General features: G+C 41.3%; 6 protein-coding genes and 3 long non-coding RNA genes across 9 annotated transcripts in view; 4 read left to right on the plus strand and 5 right to left on the minus strand.

Moving 5' to 3' along the window:
* Positions 1-27: 27 nt before the first annotated feature.
* Positions 28-2,055, minus strand: LOC135334410 (uncharacterized). Its single transcript, XM_064529572.1, has 6 exons — positions 1,897-2,055; positions 1,632-1,759; positions 1,404-1,440; positions 1,105-1,207; positions 607-753; positions 28-349 (listed from the first exon to the last, which is right to left on the minus strand). The coding sequence occupies exons 1-6, from the start codon at positions 1,937-1,939 to the stop codon at positions 148-150; spliced, it is 660 nt and encodes a 219-aa protein (XP_064385642.1). The 5' UTR covers positions 1,940-2,055; the 3' UTR covers positions 28-147.
* Positions 2,056-2,063: 8 nt separating this feature from the next.
* On the minus strand, positions 2,064-5,515 carry LOC135334411 (START domain-containing protein 10-like). The gene is made up of 6 exons (XM_064529573.1): positions 5,377-5,515; positions 5,047-5,174; positions 4,448-4,484; positions 4,205-4,307; positions 3,876-4,022; positions 2,064-2,392 (listed from the first exon to the last, which is right to left on the minus strand). Exons 1-6 carry the CDS (start codon positions 5,417-5,419, stop codon positions 2,191-2,193), a joined length of 660 nt encoding a protein of 219 aa, XP_064385643.1. The 5' UTR covers positions 5,420-5,515; the 3' UTR covers positions 2,064-2,190.
* A 23-nt stretch (positions 5,516-5,538) lies between these two features.
* On the minus strand, positions 5,539-7,350 carry LOC135334412 (large ribosomal subunit protein eL15-like). The gene is made up of 3 exons (XM_064529574.1): positions 7,230-7,350; positions 6,737-7,058; positions 5,539-5,922 (listed from the first exon to the last, which is right to left on the minus strand). The coding sequence occupies exons 2-3, from the start codon at positions 7,043-7,045 to the stop codon at positions 5,617-5,619; spliced, it is 615 nt and encodes a 204-aa protein (XP_064385644.1). The 5' UTR covers positions 7,046-7,058; positions 7,230-7,350; the 3' UTR covers positions 5,539-5,616.
* Positions 7,351-10,514: 3,164 nt separating this feature from the next.
* LOC135334419 (uncharacterized) lies at positions 10,515-14,953 on the minus strand. The gene is made up of 4 exons (XR_010394273.1): positions 14,173-14,953; positions 11,360-11,730; positions 11,006-11,115; positions 10,515-10,611 (listed from the first exon to the last, which is right to left on the minus strand). It is a non-coding gene; the product is annotated as an uncharacterized LOC135334419 (long non-coding RNA).
* LOC135334413 (uncharacterized) lies at positions 12,357-13,081 on the plus strand. Its single transcript, XM_064529575.1, has 2 exons — positions 12,357-12,414; positions 12,573-13,081. Exon 2 carries the CDS (start codon positions 12,584-12,586, stop codon positions 13,079-13,081), a length of 498 nt encoding a protein of 165 aa, XP_064385645.1. The 5' UTR covers positions 12,357-12,414; positions 12,573-12,583.
* Positions 13,115-15,873, plus strand: LOC135334399 (uncharacterized). Its single transcript, XM_064529558.1, has 2 exons — positions 13,115-13,993; positions 14,897-15,873. Exons 1-2 carry the CDS (start codon positions 13,115-13,117, stop codon positions 15,815-15,817), a joined length of 1,800 nt encoding a protein of 599 aa, XP_064385628.1. The 3' UTR covers positions 15,818-15,873.
* A 202-nt stretch (positions 15,874-16,075) lies between these two features.
* On the plus strand, positions 16,076-17,600 carry LOC135334418 (uncharacterized). The gene is made up of 3 exons (XR_010394272.1): positions 16,076-16,391; positions 16,437-16,851; positions 17,326-17,600. It is a non-coding gene; the product is annotated as an uncharacterized LOC135334418 (long non-coding RNA).
* Positions 17,601-18,764: 1,164 nt separating this feature from the next.
* LOC135334415 (uncharacterized) lies at positions 18,765-20,182 on the minus strand. Its single transcript, XR_010394268.1, has 4 exons — positions 19,929-20,182; positions 19,712-19,815; positions 19,445-19,516; positions 18,765-19,063 (listed from the first exon to the last, which is right to left on the minus strand). It is a non-coding gene; the product is annotated as an uncharacterized LOC135334415 (long non-coding RNA).
* LOC135334403 (uncharacterized) overlaps positions 19,371-21,893 on the plus strand; it is a 130,826-nt gene continuing 128,303 nt past the window's right edge. The window contains exon 1 of the mRNA XM_064529561.1: positions 19,371-19,378. The gene's annotated coding sequence lies outside the window, so the exon portion shown is untranslated. The remainder of the gene's footprint in view (positions 19,379-21,893) is intronic.

A 21,893-nucleotide genomic window follows, 5' to 3' on the forward strand; every position in this document is an offset into this window, starting at 1 on the left:
CGTGGTATAATTATATCGACATGCTGATAAACAAAGCAGAAAATAATTTTATTGATCATAATTTTAATTAGTGAAGGGGGTTAATTGTACATGCATGCAGAACCACAAAATAGAACCAGAATTTTGTCTTAGAATCAGTTCGATTCATTACTTCTTTCCAGCATATTGCTCATGATAGTACTTCTCGAGACTGTCCCTCCACGTTTCAGGGGCCCTAGAGGCAAAGGCATTGACAATCATGTGAGGGATCCACCCTTTCATGTCATTCTGTAGCAGTAAGGACATCTTGGTTGAGCCAGGGTCACTGGGGTCGGGCCGTACAATCACACCAGAGAGAATAGTTTCACCTCTGCAATTGGTAAAAGTGCATGCAGTAGTACAGATGGTACTATATATAAGCATACTGTGAGTTGCTTAATGGGCATTGTAGCTACTTATAGTTTAGAGAGGCCGTCAAGAAGTCCTGTTAGTCATGACTTCATTTGCTTGAGCAGTAATACGTAGTGGCTGAAACAAAAAGAAATATCTACTAGAATTCTTCTAATTCACCAAATCCATAAAGGTGATCGTTTAACACAGTACACCCACATGCAACTGATGACTCACCTGATGGTCCCGGTATCTCCAGCGGGGTACTTCTCATGAGTGGCATTCTTGTAGAGAAAGTAGGTCATGTTAGCAGCCTCATCTCTCCTCATACCGATGTGCTGAACAATGTCCCTGTCAGTTACACCAATCGGCATCTTGGCCAGCCTGTGTGTGTGTGTGTGTGTGTGTGTGTGTGTGTGTGTGTGTGTGTGTGTGTGTGTGTGTGTGTGTGTGTGTGTGCGTGCGTGTGTGTGTTGAGCCGGGAGGAAGTGTATGAGAAAACATTGCATGCAATAGTAGGAGCTTGCTAAGCCTAGCTTGGAGAAAATAGACAATTGGGAATTATACGTTATATATATACACACTATCATTATGAACAATTGTGAGTGTAAAGACGTGATGTGGGTCCATATAGGAACAATGAGAAAGGTAAACCACACACTAATAAGAAACCACAGATTTGACACGGACTAAAGAGCTAAGGGCTCATTGATAATCGCCGTAATATGCACTCACCAGTAGACCACCCTGTAGTGCTTGTGTGTTTCCACGAGATCGATGATAGGGAAGGCTGTGTCCCACTCTTTGCGTCTCTCCAAGTCATAGAGTAGCTCAACAACTGCGGGGGAGCCGAGGGGGTAAATCTACGTTAACACTTTCCACACATTAATCAACACTTTATGGGCTAGCAAACAAACTCGTTTTGTACAGTATGTTATGTACATTGCCGTATGGCTCAGTACAACCGGTACTGTAGCATGCTACCGGGCGGTGTATGCTAGGTAGTTGTGCACATACTAGTACATGTAGCTTACTTTTGTCTGGAGGTATACCGGGAAAGGAGAGGAAGCCCTGCAGAAGGTGGTTCGTCAGAAATGGAAGTTGCATGTTTAAAGAGTAGTTGTAATGATTTGAGTTGAGTTATTAAGTTCACAACTAACACGAAACTACTACATACAATAGCTCCAAACGTAATGTACTCCTGCTCCAAATGACAGCACTATTATATCAAACACAACTAATGAACGAGCTCTGCCCCTCACCTTGATGAGATGCACTGGTTTGTCTTCCTCATTCTTGCACCATACTTCACAAAGGTCATTCTTTCTCAGAAACTTCCAACCTTCTTCACGACTGCTCTCCTTCTCCTCATGCAGTATTTTCTGGAGGTCTAGAATGTGTGTGGAGGGAGTGTGGGAAGGGGACAGGTAAGTCTTTATACCAGCTATTAAAATCACCTTGCAGGACTCTCTTTAAACTAATATAGAGATACATTTTAGAAATTAGATTAAAACTAAGCTGGCCTACCATCCTCTGAGAAGGGATTGTAGTCATCATCAGCGGTAGCCATGCCAGTCTAGTCAGAATATATAGTGGTGTAAACAGTATAGTAGTAGCCCTTGAACTAAGTGTCAAAATGCAATAATTTGTGGTGGTATTAATCGTTATCATTTATCCACGAAGATGTGACGATCTTAACCATTCAAATGAAGCAACGGTCTATACAGTACAGAAGATATGCATGATTGCAAAAAATTATCAATAAAAATTAGTCCATGAATTATTGTCTCCTGGGTGGCATTATTATTCGCCCAGATTCCCTTAGTTTTTTCCAACATAATGCTCGTGACAGTGCTTCTCTAGACTGTCCCTCCACCTCCCAGGAGCATGGGAAGCAAAAGCATTGGAAATCAAATGAGGGATCAATCCCTTCATGTCCGTCTGTAGCAGAATTGACATCTTGGTGGAGTTAGAGTCGCTGGGGTCAGGCCGTACAATCACACCAGAGAGAATAGTTTCAGCCCTGCATGTGAGGTGTGTACATACATACCAATGGTTTTAACAACAACAAATGTGAACAAGAGAGAGTTGCTTAGTGGATCCTAGCAATTATTATATAGAGAGGCTGTCAGGAAAGCCTCAGTTCTATATAAATTATGATCACATTTGCTTGATTATATATAGCTATAATAAACGGTTTTGTGTGGTACTGGAGTTTGCAGAATCTTTGCAACACACTAGTAAAAGCGTGGAGCGTTACGCGTTCCTTATATGAATTTTGTGGACACACTGTGGTCCGTTACTACTTAAATGTATGAGCATTTTCCATACAAGGAACCACAATGCTCAAAATTAACACTGTGTTACAAAGATTCTGCAAACTCCAGTGTAAGTATATATACTACGTCACTTTCAAACCACATTTTAAGTGGTGTTAATGAACACGTATATATAGGTGTAGTGGTTAATTAGTTATTAGCACACCGTGCAAGATTACCAATTGCAACAGTCAGTGCTCGTCACATATTTAGGCCAAAAGTAGAATGGAATGTGCGTGAGAGTTGGATACTCCTCTTAAGAACTCCTATGGCTATTATAGTACATGCAAGAGAATAGCCTACACGCATGTATATACTATAAAATGAAAGCACGCTGGTGCTGATGCCTCGATGTAGGCGCCAAAGCTTTCCGTGAATGCAGAAAAATAGTGGGAATGATCGACGATGATTATTGCTAAAAAGGAAAGTTCATTTATTGCAGCTCTTTTCCCACTCTTGCAGCTAGAGTTCTATAGTGCAAAGCTAAGTATAGAATAGCTTTATAGGTATATCAACAGATGTTGCTGCACACAATTTAAGTTTGAAGAGTGGCATAATTCGACAATGAAGCCGCTTATTTTGCGAATCCACTAATTGCAATCCAAGAAAACATGCATGACTATAGAAGCCTATGGAAATTCTTACTTGTACGTCATTGAGCAGCTATAATTATAGCACTAATAGCAGTCTATAATTATATGCACACACACACACACACACACACACACACACACACACACACACACACACACACACATACACACACACACACACACACACACACACACACATACACACACACAGATACACTAACACAACTCTGCACACGCAAAACCGAGGAAACAATAATCATTATGTATAACACAGACAAAACCTAGCAACAGATGCCTCAGTTGAATAATTGTCGTGAATTAATTTACTATAGAGTTATAGAGGTACATGTATAGTGGCTGCAGCCCACTAAAACACTAAAGTTTTGTTGTATATAGCAAGGTTTTAATGAACCCGTTAAAGTAACTACCAACAGGCAAACCTACAGCAACAGGCGCCTCAGTTAAATATTTAGTAGTATACTAGTGCATGGCTGCAAGAGATTGGCTTACTTAAAAGAACCCGTATAAAGGTAGACATACATAGCAACAGACATGCAGAGGCTTGAGAATGTCATACACAGTACACCTCACTCACCTGATGGTCCCGGTATCTCCAGCGGGGTACTTCTCATGAGTGGCATTCTTGTAGAGAAAGTAGGTCATGTTAGCAGCCTCATCTCTCCTCATACCTATGTGCTGGACAAGGTCTCTGTTGGTCACACCAATCGGCATCTTGGCCAGCCTGTGTGTGCATATGCGTGTGTGTTGCCAGTTGTGGAGGGAGTGCACGAGAAAATGAATGTTGATTGATGAGAAATGGGAAAGGTGAACCACAACTATACTAATGTTTCGACTGCACCTAAAAGATCATAAGGGCTCATAGAATATATTACAGTGACTGATATTATGCATGCAGGCACTCACCAGTAGACCACCCTGTAGTGCTTGTGTGTTTCCACGAGATCGATGCTAGAAAAGGCTGTGTCCCACTCTTTGCGTCTCTCCAAGTCATGAAGAAGCTCAACAACTGGAAAGAGCACAAAATCTGTATTCTAACGAATGTTATTAAACGCATTTTATGGGCCTCAGAGAGCAAACAAACTTGTTTCACACATCCATGTAGAGATTCAGTACAACCATCTGCCATGCTATAGGTATATGGCTTACTTTTGTCTGGAGGTATGCCAGGAAAGGAGAGGAATCCCTGCAGAAGGTGGTTCATTCAGAATTAAAGTATGGAAATTACATGTTGTTGTCGATGGATATAAGGAGACAGTCATAATAGAATTGTATATACAGTATAATATAGACTATCGCATTCCGGCTCTCTGAAGTACGTATACGTCCACCTTGACACCAGCCATTTGGTTTGGCACAGATTGCTGGCTATAATATGTTTGCTGGACAAAAACTCGCCCTAAAATGCGGCCACCCGCTATCTCGGCCGGATACGACATTTTGGGTGTGGCTTGGCAGATAAAATTGGATTACATTTACCATAATGATGCAATTTATCCTTAAGACAGAACTGCAAAATTTGTTCATTATATTCGAGGTAGGGTCTTTTTTAAGCCGTGCTATTTTGAATTGCAACTATTCTGACCAAGATGCATTGTCCCAAGGGGGTGGCCGGATTAACGAGAGTCTACTGTAGCTGCATGTGCAGTACGATTTCACAATAGTGATCTAACACAGCACCAAAACGCATAATTATAGCTCTGCATATAATAGCACACACAACTATATGAACGAGCTCTGCCCCTCACCTTGATGAGATGCACTGGTGTGTCTTCTTCATTCTTCCACCATATTTCACAAAGGTCATTCTTCCTCAGAAACTTCCACCCTTCCTCACGACTGCTCTCCTTCTCCTCATGCAGTATTTTCTGGAGGTCTATAGATATATATGTGTGTATAGGGGGGAGCAATTAGGGCGTCTCAATCATGCATTATAATAATAATTATCAGCTCTGGTGCACTATCATGCAAACCTGGCTACATGCATGCATAGATTATTGCAAAAATAATTATTTCTAGGTACTAGGTGACTGCTCATACAGACAAAATATGACTGAACTATGGCATAACTGCCCTACCTTCCTCTGAGAAGGGATTGTAGTCATCATCATCAGTAGCCATGCCAGCTAGTGAGCAGTCAATATAAATTATATCAGTAGCTGGTCAGAATTCACTGTACACTACACCTTTGATCAACCATAAAAATGTCAATAAATCTCTCACACAAAAATGTGACGATCTTAACCATTCAACTTCATTCCTCAAAATCACATTTAATCTTACATTGGATACTAAATACACAATAAAAGCTAGCCAGTCTATCGATAACGACGTAATGACAGCGTGTTGTGCTTTCTCCAATTGGCCCATTGAGATCCTCCCATGACCTTGTTGTGACGATGACCCTTTGCCATACCACGATTCTTCCGGCCAGCAGCAGTCAATCCACGGAGCTCGCGATGCTTGTGCACAGCCTTACAGATCCAGTTGATCCTGGCATCACGACGGACGGCCTTGTGCTGGGGGTCAACTAGAATGACCTCAAAGAACTTGTAGACAGAGTCTTGAGCGACCCAGTACGAGTTGAGCACACGCAGTCCACCACAGTACCTGCCGGCTCTCTCCTGTGAAGGGTGAAGAGTTGGTTATAGGAAGAAATACACACCATATACACAGTTCTTAAGGGAGGCTTATTTTTTGCTGATAATTTTGGCAAAAAGCAACTACAGAATCAATAGGTACAACATTGAAATTGAAAAAATGAGCTCCTTTAAGATAGGGTAGTAGGCAACTAAGAGGATATATGGGGTGCATATCCTCCGAGTAGGTGTGGTATACCTAACTTATATACCACGTGACCGCAGCACTATAAAAGGACCCCCTAGCAACAATTCAACGCACTACAAATAGAACAAGGCTATGCCAGATTTTGCAGCCATCAAAGAGCTAGTTGAGCAATACGTCGACTCCTACAGATGCTTAAGAGCTTCCTTAGTCCAAGCGTTGACCATTCGACGTCCCTTACTGGAGTTGCAAGCTCTTGGGTAAAATGTATCTAAACCATGCCCGTGGACCCATGGAGGCTTAGCCATCTTGTTGGAGAGCAGCTTCCGTGTTTCTGCCGTGGCTTTGAGTCTTAGTACCGTCAAGCATGGCTCCTCTTTCTCTTTGCTTACTTTCTTGAACAAAAAAACAAAAACTTGAAACTGTGCATGCATGCATGCCTGGGGCCGTATGATAATTATTTTTCAATGTATCTTACAGCTGTTGACCAATGAATGCAAGTGTGGTATAAAGCATTGAACCCTACCTGTAATTTAATACAAACATAAGACAAATTTTATAAGGGAATGTCACACGTATCTCAAAAATGGCTGCTACCCGTAACCAAAGTTGCTAAACCATACTATGCATAGTACGATATTGCACGGCACTCACCTCAGCCACGGAGCGAAGACTCCTCTGGAACTTGAGTTGATTGATACCAATATTGGTGGGTTTGCCGAGCTGGTGACCTTTGTGAACCTTCCTCTTTCGACCACCACGACGGACACGTACACGATAGATTACATATCCTTGCTTGGCCTTGTAACCGAGGCGACGGGCCTTATCGGGACGTGTGGGATACGGTGCTCTGTGTACACCATTCAACTGGCGATACTGCCAACACCGAACACGAAGCAAGAATCGGAGGAGGTCAGACTGCTTCTTTCTCCACAGCTCTTCTAAATACTTGTATGCTCCCATGATTACTTATACCCTGTACACAGACAAAGAAAGGTGCCATGGTGACATTGCAATGTACGTAGAGAGATACATACACAACACATTTGCAATAATTATAGACGATGGACTTATGAAAGATGACTAAATAGGTAACAACAACAAGATGCAAACGGATTAATAATACATGTACCATTTATACATGTACCTTGTCGCGAAGCTTACAATCTCTTCCTGACCTCGTGGCTAAAAGACGGTACTTTTATTGCGCATGCGCACTCATTGTCGGTAATTAAGGCTAGGCTTAATTAGCCCTTGTAAACAAACCAGCAAGGGGTATAAATAAACAGACAGTTACGTGATAAGTTTCGACAGCTTTCTCTCAGCTTGCATCAGCTTTGTGAAACGTGAATATATAACCTCAGGCTCTCTCTACCATCAACAAATACCTTGGTAAGAATATACTTTAGCTATAAAAGTGCATTGGCTAGATCTAGTTCTAATTATGATTTCATATGTATCTAATTCTGTTTTTCTATTTGTAGCTGATCTTCACCAATAACCTTCAACAATACAACAGCAATGTCTGACGATACCTATTTCGATTCCTACGACTACTACAATTTTGGAGCCGATTTTGACAAACTGAACCGAGTGAAAATGACCGGTGCCAGTGGCGGCCATTCTAAAAACAAGAAGACGGGACCAACTGCAAACGATCGAAAGATGGTTGTCAATATCCAGAACTCTTTAAAGAAGGAAAAGAAAGCCCGGCAACGATTGAACTCAGTTTGAGAACGTCTGCCAGCCCCACAATTTTGACCGTGATTAATGGATTTGGCTCACTGGATTATGCTACCTTCTTCCCCAAAAAAGGAAATAAAACTGTCGCTGTACATGTACAGATGTCACCTGCAATAACTGTTGATTGTGGTTGCCATTTTTGTTTGTGGTGTGTCTTAATTGTTTACGCTGCTTGTGGTCTCGTTGCTAACAGCTTATCACAATGTTCATCATTAGTAATGCTACATGTGTTGTTTCCCTTATCTTAGTTAGCTGTTTCGTCTAGCATTATCAGTAAAAATGTTACATATTTGGATTCATCTAATTGATTTTCACTCGAGGATGCTAAAAATTGTTTTTTTGCAGTGGATGGTATTGCCCCACTTTTCTATTGTTAATTTGAACCTAATTATTGATATTCATGCTCGTAATTCTAACAATGGGTATAAGCTTATTCAGCTTGTGAATGTACTGTAAGCCAAATAACAAGTACAGCTGCAAACAAGTGGAAATAATATGTATTAGAAGCAAATTCCTTAGGATAAGTTTCAACAGAGTGCATATTGCAACATCATTGCCCATTAACTATTTGCATTGCATGCTGATAGACCTATTATAATAAATAGTACTTGTGTACCCCAACAATATTATTGCTATATAGTACAGCTTCACAATACCCCTACCAGGGATGTGCTCACACTGGTAGGTGGGTGCATGGTGAGTACTAGCTGACATTGTTGATCAGATGTAGATTTATATATTTGCACCATACCGAATGGACAACACATACACAAGGTTATAGCACGAGAGAAGTAATAATTGCATAGAAATCTCTACATAAGTGAAAAGTTAAGAGTTTTAGAGTTATAGAAATCACTCATTGTTGTCAGCAGTGAAATCAAACGGTTCAAAGCTCTCTCATTCTAATTTCTCACACAAGTATACGCAAGCTGTGTGTATGTGAGTGGGTGTGTGTGAGTATGGTAGGGAGGGGAGGGGAGGGGAGGGGGGAAAAACAAATAATGTTGGCAAAGAGAGTATTGACCACTAAAAGGCTTAAAGAATAGTACATAGAACACGGTACAGCTATGATGTGTGTTACCTTTGAAGGTGGTTTCCCTGGGCACAATCTAAAGCCACACCCCCATACCCTGCCCATATCTATCAGTGAAGGCTTGTCTCAGGGCTCAGGCACTGGAATAACCTACAGTGACCACCACTATCACACGTTAAACACACAAAACTATCACTAATTCGTCTCTGTATTTTTACCAAACCTTGCTGGTGCTAATTAATGGCTTCCTAAAATAAGATTGCAAAGACTTACCATATATCGGGAAATCTTGAAAGCTTAGAAACAGACCTCCAAGGGCCGTAATTTGACCTTGGACCATGGACTAATAATAATCCATGGTATTAGGCCGAAATTGGCAAATTCTTTATCTCCCTTGCAATATCAAGTGATATCATTTAAAAGGCTTCTTTCTAAGCTTTCAGAAACTATTTTTTCTTTATCAAATGTATCGGTACTGCTAGATTGTACATTGTATATATTTATAGTTATGCCTCGGTGCACATGGCATACGGTAGTGTGTGTGTGTGTGTGTGTGTGTGTGTGTGTGTGTGTGTGTGTGTGTGTGTGTGTGTGTGTGTGTGTGCCGTGTGTGTGTGTGTGTGTGTGTGTTCCAGCTGTAACTGCTGAATGTGATGAAACTAACAGCCATAGGCTTCTAGTTACATTCTCTTGGATTTTAATTTTGATTTGCAAACTACTACTTTCTCGAGTTATGGAAAGTTGGAGGCCATTGAAGTATCAGTTTAGACTCTTGCGTAGCAAAATCTGTAGCTATTCTACTTAGTAGTTGTCTCTGCATCTGTTTTTAGTTGCCAGAGTAATAAAAGAGCAGCAAAATTTCCATTGCTAACATCTATGAGCAGCCATTGCATTGATTATTGCATCATGCCATTGCATCGATTATTGCAACAGCCCAACTTAGTCTCAGAGGAGGTTTGAAAAGTGCAGTGCAGCTCAAGCAATTAGCCACAGCGTGGGCGGATAATTAGTGTTCAATCTATTTGAGCTGCACCTGTCATACCACCTCTGACCATATGTTGTTGTTTTGAACTTTGAACTTCAATCATCATTTTTAGCAACAACACAGTCAATCATTAGTCTCGAATTCCAGCCGGTTCTCATTGTAAGCGTGGGAGGGAGAGAACCGTCTGGTGACTCTGGGCAGAACGTTCTGTCAGTCAGGAATGTAATCATCCTGTTAACCACGTGGATAATAACCCACAATTTAGTTGTATAGAGCGGTTGCATTCTCGAAGCTATCTTACATTCTTGTGGGTAAGGCTCCAATGAATATACTCTTCTTGCGGGTAAGGCTCAATGAATATACTCTACCCACATTCCGTCCGACGACAGAAAAGTATGCCCAGAGTCACCAGACGGTTCTCTCCCTCCCACACTTACAATGATAACCGGCTGGAATTCGAGACTAAGTCAACCATTTCCTACTCTCCCTGCCTGCAGCTTCAATCCACCGAGGCATCAGCACCCATGGTGCTTTTATTTCACAGGTAATGGAAAGGAAAGTTTAAAAATAAAATAATCAATTAATAACTTACCAGTATTGTAATGATATCGGACACCCTCTTTGCTGTTGGTGGAGTGGATAGTAGTGAAGATGAAACCACTCAAAGGGTCTACGCCTAATCATCCTCGATGGACTCCCGGCTCTACGTTGGTGATCTACCATCTCCTGTAGCACACGCTGCCACTGTGTCACTGTCTCCAAGAGTGCCTTGTAATTGGAGGATGGAACAAAAAAGAAAGACAATCAACTGTGTATAAAATTAGTATCACAGCAAATATTTCTGATATTATTGTCGACCAGGTATACAGTTGAAAAATAGTTATAGCTGTAGTATCAGTCAAACTGCTTTTATGACTCTTACACACTGTATATATTAGCTTGAACACAAAATATTATCGAAAATGTCATACATAAATAGACAACAGATTATCGGATTCTAAAGATAATCGCTACGACAAAATACACAATGAAAACGTTGCAACTATTGCACATTTAAACACCGATCAAGACATAACTTTTTTGCTAGGTACAGCAAGTTTGCTTAATATCGATGTACATTATCAGCAACTAAGAGTGTGCTTTAGTTCTCAATGTTCTCTACCTTTGGGCTCTCATACTTGTTGACTTTTGTACTATCTGAGGACCTGCTTCCTGTGAGAGCGTGGCTGAGGGGGTGGCAGCAGAGGGAGTCCTGCTCTCATAATTATGCCACTGTGTGTGTGTGTGTGTGTGTGTGTGTGAGTGTGTGGGTGGGGGGGGGGGGTTAGTTGAGCATGCTATATAGTAAAAGGATGGGATATATACACACGTATAGTAGCTGCTGATACATTGTATACTTGTCGATACTGTATTAATACGAGCAGCTTTCAAAGGTACTGGAGATATATACATGTACATGTATACGAATCAAGGGAGAGATTTATTAAAAAAAAAAAAGGGATGAGACTGAACTTACCAGTATTGTTGTTGGTACGCTGTTGGTATTGGTGGAGTAGATATTTTGGCTGGTGGTTGCATGGCAAATGAACCACTTTGTCAAATTGGTGTCCAATGTCTTATTCTTTAGTGCTTCCTCTAAGCTGGGATTGGCGAAGAACACGTCCGGAGTCGATAGATTTTGCTCTCACTTTGACACAAACACTCTCAGAACGTTTGTCTTCCTTTGACTAACTGGAGCAGAGGCCAGAGAGTTGAGCTCCTGAGGATTGAGTGTCGATATCTCTTCCGTTTCTGTCTGGGGAGATAGTAGTCAGTGACAGAGCCGGGGGAAGGTGGGCGGTTGTTGGTTACGTACCGTTCCTCTGAATCATGTGAGAACACCTTGTTCTGTGTACGTGTGGGGAGGAGGGGACAGTTGGTTGCTCTACTCAGCAAAGGAGGTTAATAAACACATAATAATTATTATATGCTGTTCCGTGCAACAAACACATTATGCAATCAAATTTTTGTCAGTAATTTTTGTCAGTAAACATATTTGATGGATTAAGTAAGCACTGAATGCACTAGCGAAAGGGTTTTGTTGATCTATGGTTGAGTTTAGTCTCGCAAGTCAGCCGTTAAAATGTATATATCGTCTGGCAAATTACACATGAGCTTGTGCAGCGGTCTAAGTGGCTGTTTGCATTGATAAGTGGTTAGTGGTTAGAGGACGGATGTGTGAAACCACATAATTAGATTTGACAAATCTATTTTAGCTAGCGGTGCAACTGTGCAGTTTCACAATTACTATACAAACACTTCTCAGGCACTTAGAGCACTATATTGGTGGCGTGGTCATATAGCCGGTAATTTTCGGGGGACAAAATTTAGACATTTCGTGGATAATATTTTCGTGGTTGCTGGTTGCTAATTGCACTGCAGGCAAAGGTAGTCAAGGTCGCTTCATTTGGGGGTAAAATATTCATAGTCAGAGCTCCAACCACGAAAACCACAAATATTTTGTCCCCCGGAAATTATACCAGCTATACAGTATCACAAACTTCACCAAGATCAACAAACTTTCTTTAAAAGGTGCATGGTAAGTTTATAATACTGTAACTGCAAATGGTCCTGTAAGACAGCTAATAATGCTTTACATTCCATTCATGCATACACAGCTGAAAGATTCATTGCTAATTCAATATAGCTGGATTGCCTATTTAATATTACATGCTTTTCTATTCACACAGTAACGAAGACAATGGCTCTAAATCCACAAGCTTTCGAGCAGTTCACACTGAGACAAATTCGCATTACTGAGAATGAGTTAGGACATGGTTCCTACGCTGTTGTCATGGAGCTAGAGTATCGAGGACTGAAATGTGCCGGCAAGAAGCTTTATCAAGTTCTCTACGAGACTGGAATCGGGCATGCAGCACGAAGGTATCTAGAGGAGTGTCACCTGCTCAGTCAAACTAGGCACCCCAACATTGTCCAGTTTCTGGGAGTCTGTTTTGAGGAAGGCTCTCAGTTCCCCATCCTAGTCATGGAGTTTCTCCCCATCAACTTGACCAGCTGCCTCGAGCGCTATGGTATTCTCCCCGATGAGATCAACTTCTCCATCCTCCATGACGTCTCACTGGGCCTGGCCTACCTCCATGGCCAAACACCAGTCATTGTGCACAGAGACCTCTCAGCCAACAATGTCCTCTTGTCCACTAACATGACGGCCAAGATATCTGATCTGGGGGTTGCTTGAATATTGAACCTCATCCCCCTTCAAGTGAGTCGAATGACGGAGACCCCTGGCACCCCAGCGTACATGCCCCCCGAAGTGATGGTTGCTAACCCCCACTACAACACCAGTGTGGATGTGTTCTCCTTTGGGATAATGATGATTCACACCTTCACGGCAGAGTGGCCACTACCAAAGATTGGCCCCAACAGAATCGATCCTGCTAATCCCAATGGTCTGATACCAGTGACGGAAGCTGAACGACGTGAAGAGTTTCTTCGAAGCATTTCCCCAGACCACCCTCTGATGGACCTCATCATGCGCTGTCTCAGCAACAATCCTCAGCAAAGGCCTAAAGCAGCGGAGATAGTGGGTCGGATGGTGGGTGTGGTACTTAAACACCCTCCCTCCTTTGAGAACAGAGTGGAGATGCTCCAGCGAGTGAGTGCTCTACTGTCAAAGAAGAGGGAGCTTGAGAAGGAGGTTGTGAGGAAGGACTCGGCAATCCAGGAGAAAGCAGGAGATAACGAAGCACTGGCCGGGGATAAAAGACGACATGAGGAAGAAAGTAAAAACACTGTCGAGCGTATGCAGTTGGTGCACTCTGTGGAAACTGATCAGTTTAAATTGGAGAATGAAGATCTTAAAGGTAAATTCGAAGAAAGAGAGACAATTGTTATCATGAAAGATGCTAGGATTACTGAGTTAGAACGTCGATGTAAGCAACTCACTGAAAAAGTGGAGCAGCAAATCAGAGACAAAAACTCTATTATTGCTGACAAAGATTTGACTATTGCTCACAAAGATTCAACTATTGCTCACAAAGATTCGATGCTTGCCTCCAAATGCACTTCCCTTCAGAAGAAAGAAGCCACCATTCAGATTTTAAATGACCAACTCACCAAAACTAGACACTACCTGACCAGTAAACCACAGGTGAGCTCATCAACACTGTACTACTAAGTGCATGCACACATCTAAAATAATTATAATACTTAGTGTGACAGGCTCTGGGAAAAGGGCCAAAGTGGCGCAAGCTATAATTTTTGCGATCTATATACCAGATGATAGGGCAAAGAATTGCCTACGCATTGATATTGTTAGTGTGCACATACCTCGTTCCATTCCTGAGTTATGCGCGTTGGAAACTCGAAGCTGTAAAACAGCAGTATTGAGAAATGCCCACTCAAAGATTGCTAAATTGGGGAAAGTAAGGTAATGGTGGCTGCTTAGACAAAGTACTTTATTTGGATTCAGAGCATCAGATTTTGCAGAGAGGTAGTAGCAAGACTGTAGATAACATTAGAAAAAATATTTTTTTATGAGATTATACACTGTAGCAAGTAATACATGTACTACATGTATGTATGATAGAGAAGAGAGTATCGAACGTAGGCATACTGTACATCAGATGTATGCGGAGAGTAACGTGACCTGTCACAAGCTTGGAATTTGCACACTGACCAATCTAAGCGTGGGTGATGTAATCTACTTTCAGATACAGGAAGTCACGTTACTCTCAGCATACATCTGATGCACAGTATGCCTACGTTCGATACTCTCTCTGTCATAATTATACTCTTGACTGTAGCCTATAAATCTTGATACCAAAATCTGCTCCCAGAGCCTGTCACATAATATGATACCGTCTTTTCATAATTATACATAATTATATTCCACCTTACTCTTCCAATACTATGATGTGTACAAAGAAGCGCCTTAAATAACCAGTTTCAATTTTTTTCCCACATGAAATATAATGTTCACAAGATATTAACGTTACAATCATTCTAAACTTGATTTGCAGCACACAAGCGATTGACTGTCTGTATTCTCCAGTCCTTACAGGTTCAGTTGTCCTACAGTCAGTGCTCTACAGCTCCAGTGAATATGACTAGTGGAGTAGCGGTAACCATCAATGGCAAGGTCTACTATGGTGGAGGAGTCTGTGATGATGATTATGGCAGCTACTGTGTTCACTGTTACGATCTGCCGCAAGATGTCTGGTCAACTCTGCCCAGACTTCCTGTACGGTATTTTGGTCTAGGGGAGGTCAAAGGTGAACTGGTAACAGTTGGCGGTGTGACTTCATCCCTCTCTGTATCCAACGTGGTACATGAGTTTGTCAAAGGAAGTAACTGGAAACAGACGATCCCACCCATCCCCATAGCGAGGTATTGGCCAGCAGTCATTAGTCTTCCAGCATATCTGGTTGTAGCAGGAGGTGGGTTATTCCTTGGTGCCCTCACTGATAATGTTGAGATCTACAACATCAGCACCTCCCAATGGAGCGAGACAGACAGACTACCGTATATTTGTAATGACCAAAGAGGAATTGTCTACAACAACACAGTGTACCTAATGGGGGGATCTGACGGCAAGAATCTAAACAAGGTGTTAGCTACTCAAGTCGACAAGCTCATCTCAATACACCGACAGGATGATGGGAGTGCCAACAAAGCCGACTCTGTCTGGAATACATCATCTAACACACCGTCTTACCACCCCTCCCCTGTAATGATATCAGACACCCTCTTTGCTGTTGGTGGAATGAATCATGAAGAGGAAGCCACTCAAAGGATCTATGCCTACTCGTCCGCGATGGACTCCTGGCTCTACGTTGGTGATCTACCATCTCCTATAGCACACGCTGCCACTGTGTCACTGTCTTCAACAGAGTGCCTTTTGATTGGGGGATGGAACAAAGGAGAAAGACAATCAACTGTGTATAAAATTAGTATCACAACAACCATTAATTGATTGATAGGTGTATTTTATTGAGTGAATGCTGAAAGGTTAATTTGTGTAGTACCAGCTCCACCCCCTTATATACCGTATAGCAGGTAATTTTCGAGGGACAAAATATTCGTGGTCGCTTCATTCGTGGGTAAAATATTGTGGTCAGACCTCCAACCACGAATATTTTGCCCCACGAAAACTACACGCTATACAGTAGATTTCTTATAGATTTCATGATGTGAGACACTATTAAACTGTTCTCCTGGTGTCATCCTGTGCTCTGAGAGTGTGGATGTCCAGCCTGCCCTACACTGATGAGCATAAGGTATTATTAAGGTTCTGGTCCATCCTAGGATCCTAGGAGTTATAGGTCTCACAGGAGCCACTGTGAACTTGTCCACTGCATGCCCCGGGCCCAGAGGAGGGAGGACACAATTAACCTTAGCTCTAATTAGCTAATTATCGCGACCTTTTAATTACATTCTTTGAATGATTCATCTTTTCTTTCTTTATAACCTCTACATATTGGACACAAGAGCTAGAGCCTTTTCTCCTACTGGAGGTACCCCTATGGCCAAGTTGTCAGGACCTGAAGGTAATAGGACCTATAAGAAGCTCCTCAAGTACTCCTATCTCTAAGATCCCTGTGAGAAGCATCCCAGGCACTCTGATCTTGTCTCTGTGAGAAGCACTCTTGATCCTGGAGACAGGATCCCTATGAGGAGCACCCCAGGCACTCCTGTCTCCAAGATCCCTATGAGAAGCACCCCAGGCACTCCTGTCTCTGTGATAAAGCTGCAACATGGAATTGTTTAGTTCAGAGTGTCTCCAACATGAAGAACATCAATGACACTAACAGTCTCAGCTTCTAGCACCCCTTTATTTGTATGGTTTGCTCATAGATAGTAGAGGGGAGGGATTGGAAACATCTCAGGTGACCAATGTATTGCCCTAGAGAATTCTGACACCATGCGTGTTGCATTCCGCAAGTATTGATTGCGATTGATTGCGAGCCAGATGCAAAGACAAAAGAGAAGAAAGTGAAGAAAACTGCAGTAAGCACTGGCAGAGCTAGTCTGTATGTACATTATCCATAGTAAATGTATGGTTTACATCATTTACCTAATTTATTTGATCATCAGAGCTCCATGTTATACTGTTTTACATGTATTTAGCTAAGAATTGGTAAGTAAGAAACTTTATGGGGGGATGTCTTGAGCTAGGAAGTAGTCATGGTTGCTTGAGAGTGATCAGAGTGTAGAGGGAGCATTGAAATATGCAGTAGGCATAGCCAAGTTGAGCATTATGCTGTTTAATGTTGAATATTTGCTTTTAAGTGTGAAAACAAGGATTCAAAAGTAACTTATTTTGCAGGGGAGCTACTGGTTAACAATAAATTATACATCACTATTGTTTAGTTCTACATGTTGCTTAATGATCCCGATGTGCAGTAAGAAAAGATTTTCCTTGCTAACGTTTATCGTTTTGGAAATATACTAATTCAAACTTACCCATACATTTTTTCCCAGGGGTACTCAGAAAATCAGAAAATCTGCCAAGACCCTTTTGTATGCCAACGGCAGAGGGGAGGGACACATGATAACCCCACTGTTATGTATTATGATTAGTAAATTCTTTTGCAAGAGCTAAACAGTGACCGATGACGAGAATACACCATTGCCTAAAAGGGCGTCAGGCTCATAAAAATTATGTTTTGTGTTTGTAAACATTTTTATGTAAACATCAAAATTGTGTGATTGTGTGAAAGTCATAATGTTATGAAGCAGTGAACAGTGCCTAGTACTAGTACCATAAAGTATAAATAATTATTGAGTTCTTCCTAGATTTAATTTCTTTGTAAATGCATGCCTTGTTATTTTCAAGGCTTGGAGAATGTGTAATCTTCACTCAAGTATTTGCAAAGAGAAAAGTGTCAGTCATTCAGATGTACAACAGCAACCAGAGCAACATTTCTATTGAAATTTGACCAAGTGCAGCAATAACATGCATCATAATTATAATTATACACGTAATAATAGCTGTTAGCCATAAATATAATGCTCATGATTATCAATGTTCAATTTATAAATAGTTGTGGTCAGTTATATTGCAGTAATTTGTGACGGAGGAGGAGGATGATCAACTGGCACATTGTAGTATATATTCGCACGTACATTTGATAAAACAGTAATAATTGATAGCAACGAGGGATCCATTCGTTTGGGAGAACTTTCCTCCAATTTTACTTGACGGTGTGAAGTGTAAAATGTGCCCACCATATCTCTGAAGAAGCATTCCACATCTCACATCTTCAGTTGTGGAAGCTCTTGAATGCTTGATATCTCTTCAGTGCAAGTGAGAGAGATCTTTCCAGCAGTTCACTCCTAGACTCGCAAGCCGTCACTGTTGCAGGCGAACAGTAGACTGGTCAAACTCCGTGTTGAGACTCGTGTTGCACAGTCAGCATATCAGAAAATATTTTAAGTGGCTGCGGTTTTCGTGACGTCAGTATACTGCATGTGATACGTAGAGTTTTCTAGTGAAACGTCACTATCATTGATCTTGTGGTAACCGCATGCGGTTAGTTGCCACAAATATCGTGGCAAACGTTACACAAGTCTCAACACGGAGTTTGACCAGTCTACTGTTCGCCTGCAACAGTGACGGCTTGCGAGTCTAGTTCACTCCTGTGTACCCATGGTTAGGCTCTTGAATCAGCCGCCCTTCTCAAGGTCTCTCCCTCCTCAGGTAGGAAGGGCGGCTAATTCATGAGACTGGCATGCAACGGAGAGACCTGATTAGCAAAGCATGTTGGCTTTAATTACCGCATTAGTCGCTTCCGGAATTTTGAGTATAAAAAGAGCTGCCCAGGACGCGACCTTTGACCCCGAAAATTTCATTCAAGCCTTAGTAACGAGCTGTTTTTTTCTTTTGCGCAAAAGCGCTCAGAACCCATTCATACACACCGTGAACCACTAAAAAAATACACAGAAGGGAGGGGAATACATTCCTGGTGGGTTTTCTTTTTTACCAGAATCAAAAAGACAAAAATAAAAATTTATGATTATGGCTGACAAATAAATAATGCTTAGGTAGGTCTGTAGGTACAGTAAAAGGCTATGTCTATACAGCTCCAGGTTAGCTACAGTTAGCATTACTCCAGTGAACTCTTCCAAAGAGTTTTCCTTGATTTCTTGCATATAAATAGACGGCATTGAGACTTGAGACTACGCCATTGTGCATTGTAGAAAGTTGGCGAAATTGATTCTGAAAAAGAATTTATATCAGCATTAATTAATGTCAGTATATCAAACAAATGTTTGCTATCATTTAGAGTTGTAGAGTGCGGTGCAAACAAGTGAGAGCTCTCCCGGGTAGGGGTTGGTAGTGCTGGCATCATTTTGGGGAAGAACTATGCTGGTATCATGGGAACATTAGTGAGAATAATACGAAGGTTTTGGAAATACAGGTCAGTCGAGTCAGTAGTATAAACATCTGTAGGCCTGATGAAAGTTGCGAGTACATGGGATGTGGAATAATGTGGGAATGAATAATAGAACTACCAACCCCTAGCAGTGAGTCTTCCTCCAGAAAAGAGGCCAGAGAGGTAACGATATAATTATTGCTTGATACAGTAGTAAGACTTACATTTTCTGTATACATAGGTTGATGCCAGGAAGACTGTCCTGTCAACAAGCGACGGTAGTCCTTCAAAGCGACCTGAGAAAAGATGAACGTTATTAATAATAATGACTCCATGTATGAAGGTTATTATACAAATGTCATGGTGGCTATGAGCATGATGACCCACTAGTAATTGAACAGAAAAAACACCCGTCCATTTTGTCACTAGTCCCCCACCCTTCACCACAGCCATAACACCCAGCTGCTGTTTGTGCGATATTTAAAACTTACAATAGTAGTACAATCAATTTCCGTTCTTCAGGAGGTGCTTGGACGATACCCGAACCCACTAGGTGTTCCCTGGCCCTACAGACTTTCAACACTTCACTTCGTTACTTTATCCATATAAAATGAAATGTTAATGTTAAAAAGCACTCGTAGGTTGATAAAGTCACATTACTGTATACTATATACTACTTACTTTTATACTATAGACTAGACTATTTACCTTCTTCAACAACAACATCAGTTTGCCAAATCTTCATGTTTTCCAAGGCCAATGAACCTCTGGCAGCAAGAAAATTAAACGCTTAGCACTGTCAATTCTATCAACAAAGACCTGCTTGGTATCTTCAGTCTCAAACCAAAGCTCCTGTGGACCCCAGTAGGCTTCTTCTGAGGTTGAGAACACTTCTTGAAAATAAACTTTTGACAGCCATTTTTTGTTTTATGTTATGTCATGTCTACTATCTCGTGAGAGCGCGGAAGAAGGCGTTTCAAAAGAAGACCGTAAGAATATTCGAAAGAATGTGCATTGTACCGCAAGGGCGTCTTTTTGCAAGACTCAAGTAAATTCATTTTTTCATTTTCGCCATTTTCCTGTTGCATCCGGTCAGAGCTGCCCGGAAGTATTATTGCATTACACACTAGGAAGTGATTCTTATTTGGAATGAAACGTTTTCAGCAGTGAGAGAACAAGAAAAACAATAATTTACCACTTATGATCATGCAATGCAATGTTTATCAGTCTCTTTTCATGTTTTCTGATGCTCTGTATAACTTCTTTACTCTTTTGCAGTGAGGCTGAGGGTCAGGAGGTTGTCAGTGTTCAGTTTAGCCGTCATATTTAATGCATCTAACAGGCATCAGTGCTGGGAATGAGTGCTTTGAGCGGAATATTTCACATGTAGAAGTGTACTGCACCGTACCACCATTTAAGCCTGTTTAGCTTTTGTAATTCCTTTTTGCTTAAAAACTGGTTGTCACACTTTTATTTTGCTATAGCGGTCCATGTTTCCTCTTCTGATACACTGGAGCATGATAGAAAGCAAATATACGCTGTTTATCCTTTCAGAACTATCCATTTTCAAAACGGGTTGCTGGTTAAGTGAATGTCCAAGTTTTTCTTGTCTGTTCTCTACAAAATCTTTTAGTAGCCTTCTGCTAGCTCTCCTGGTATTCTAGAGTTTTATTTCTTGGTCTTTTAGCCATTTTCTTTCTCTTAAAATCGTCTTCAACTTAACTGGGAGAAACTCAATTTTGTTGCTACGCATCCTTGTGGTTGACAAAGCAACCGCATGTGAAGCATGCGCAGATTCAACCTGCATTTTGGTTGCTACAGAGGTTTTCAGGTTGCTTGTCACAAGCCTTTGTGAAGGTGAAGTGCGCATGCGCATATATTCTCCAGACCTAAACCCAGCAGAGGAAGTGTTTAGTGAAGTAAAAAGCATAATGAAACAAAACAATGCTTTATTTCAAGTCACAAGGTTTCTGTTAGCTACGGCATTCAGCATGGTCACCAAGGAGGACTGCTTAAAGTTTATTACACATTCTGGATATTTATAAAATTATCATACAGGACAACAATTATACATGTACAATTTTTTATTGAAATTCTGTTAACTGGAAAAAATTAAGAAACAGTTTTGTTCAGGTGATGAAGGAGACTCATGATTGACTCTTTCTCGGAGCAAAATTCACTTTCAGACAAAATTCCTATGCTCTTCAAATTTTGAAGTTCTGAAAGCTGTCTATACAGTTTTGATCGACCTTCAATGACCTTTGCAGGACTACTACCAACTGCACTTGTATCTTTTGGAGAGAGAGCAGAAGTTATGGCTGTTGCAGCTTCACTCATCAAATGAGATACAGAGTTTTGACTTTTCTTGCGATAAGGAGTTCCTCCTCCAGACCTAGCAAACATTGTTGTATTTGGGGGATCGTCTAACCCTTCGTGTAAACCACCAGTAATCATTTCTCCCCAAATGCGATACTGCACCAATGTGAATTTCGACCCATACTTTTCTTTTAGATTTTCCACAGTCTCCTGGACCTCGTCTTCTTTACTGGTGTCACTTTTCTTTTTCTTTTTAACACTGTCTTCATTTATAGATGCTGTTTTTTTCCTCTTATTTCCTCTTGCTGTAGTACCTGGAATGCATTCTTTAAGACCATCGCACCATAGTGTTAAACT

This window comes from Halichondria panicea, chromosome 3 (genome assembly GCF_963675165.1).
Source record: "Halichondria panicea chromosome 3, odHalPani1.1, whole genome shotgun sequence".
NCBI classification, from domain to species: Eukaryota; Metazoa; Porifera; class Demospongiae; order Suberitida; family Halichondriidae; genus Halichondria; species Halichondria panicea.

Excerpts from the sequence above, each read along its gene's own strand:
- LOC135334412 (XM_064529574.1), bottom strand. The coding sequence starts at position 7,045 with ATGGGAGCATACAAGTATTTAGAAGAGCTGTGGAGAAAGAAGCAGTCT. Across the intron at positions 5,923-6,736 it reads GTCTTCGCTCCGTGGCTGAG|GAGAGAGCCGGCAGGTACTG; the intron begins GTGAGTGCCGTG and ends CACCCTTCACAG.
- LOC135334410 (XM_064529572.1), bottom strand. The coding sequence starts at position 1,939 with ATGGCTACCGCTGATGATGACTACAATCCCTTCTCAGAGGATG. Across the intron at positions 1,208-1,403 it reads CGGTATACCTCCAGACAAAA|TTGTTGAGCTACTCTATGAC; the intron begins GTAAGCTACATG and ends GCTCCCCCGCAG. Across the intron at positions 754-1,104 it reads CACTACAGGGTGGTCTACTG|GCTGGCCAAGATGCCGATTG; the intron begins GTGAGTGCATAT and ends ACACACACACAG.
- LOC135334399 (XM_064529558.1), top strand. The coding sequence starts at position 13,115 with ATGACGGAGACCCCTGGCACCCCAGCGTACATGCCCCCCGAAGTGATG. Across the intron at positions 13,994-14,896 it reads ACCTGACCAGTAAACCACAG|TCCTTACAGGTTCAGTTGTC; the intron begins GTGAGCTCATCA and ends TGTATTCTCCAG.
- LOC135334411 (XM_064529573.1), bottom strand. The coding sequence starts at position 5,419 with ATGGCTACTGATGATGATGACTACAATCCCTTCTCAGAGGAAG. Across the intron at positions 5,175-5,376 it reads CAATCCCTTCTCAGAGGAAG|ACCTCCAGAAAATACTGCAT; the intron begins GTAGGGCAGTTA and ends ATATATCTATAG. Across the intron at positions 4,023-4,204 it reads CACTACAGGGTGGTCTACTG|GCTGGCCAAGATGCCGATTG; the intron begins GTGAGTGCCTGC and ends ATGCACACACAG.
- LOC135334413 (XM_064529575.1), top strand. The coding sequence starts at position 12,584 with ATGGCTCTAAATCCACAAGCTTTCGAGCAGTTCACACTGAGACAAATT.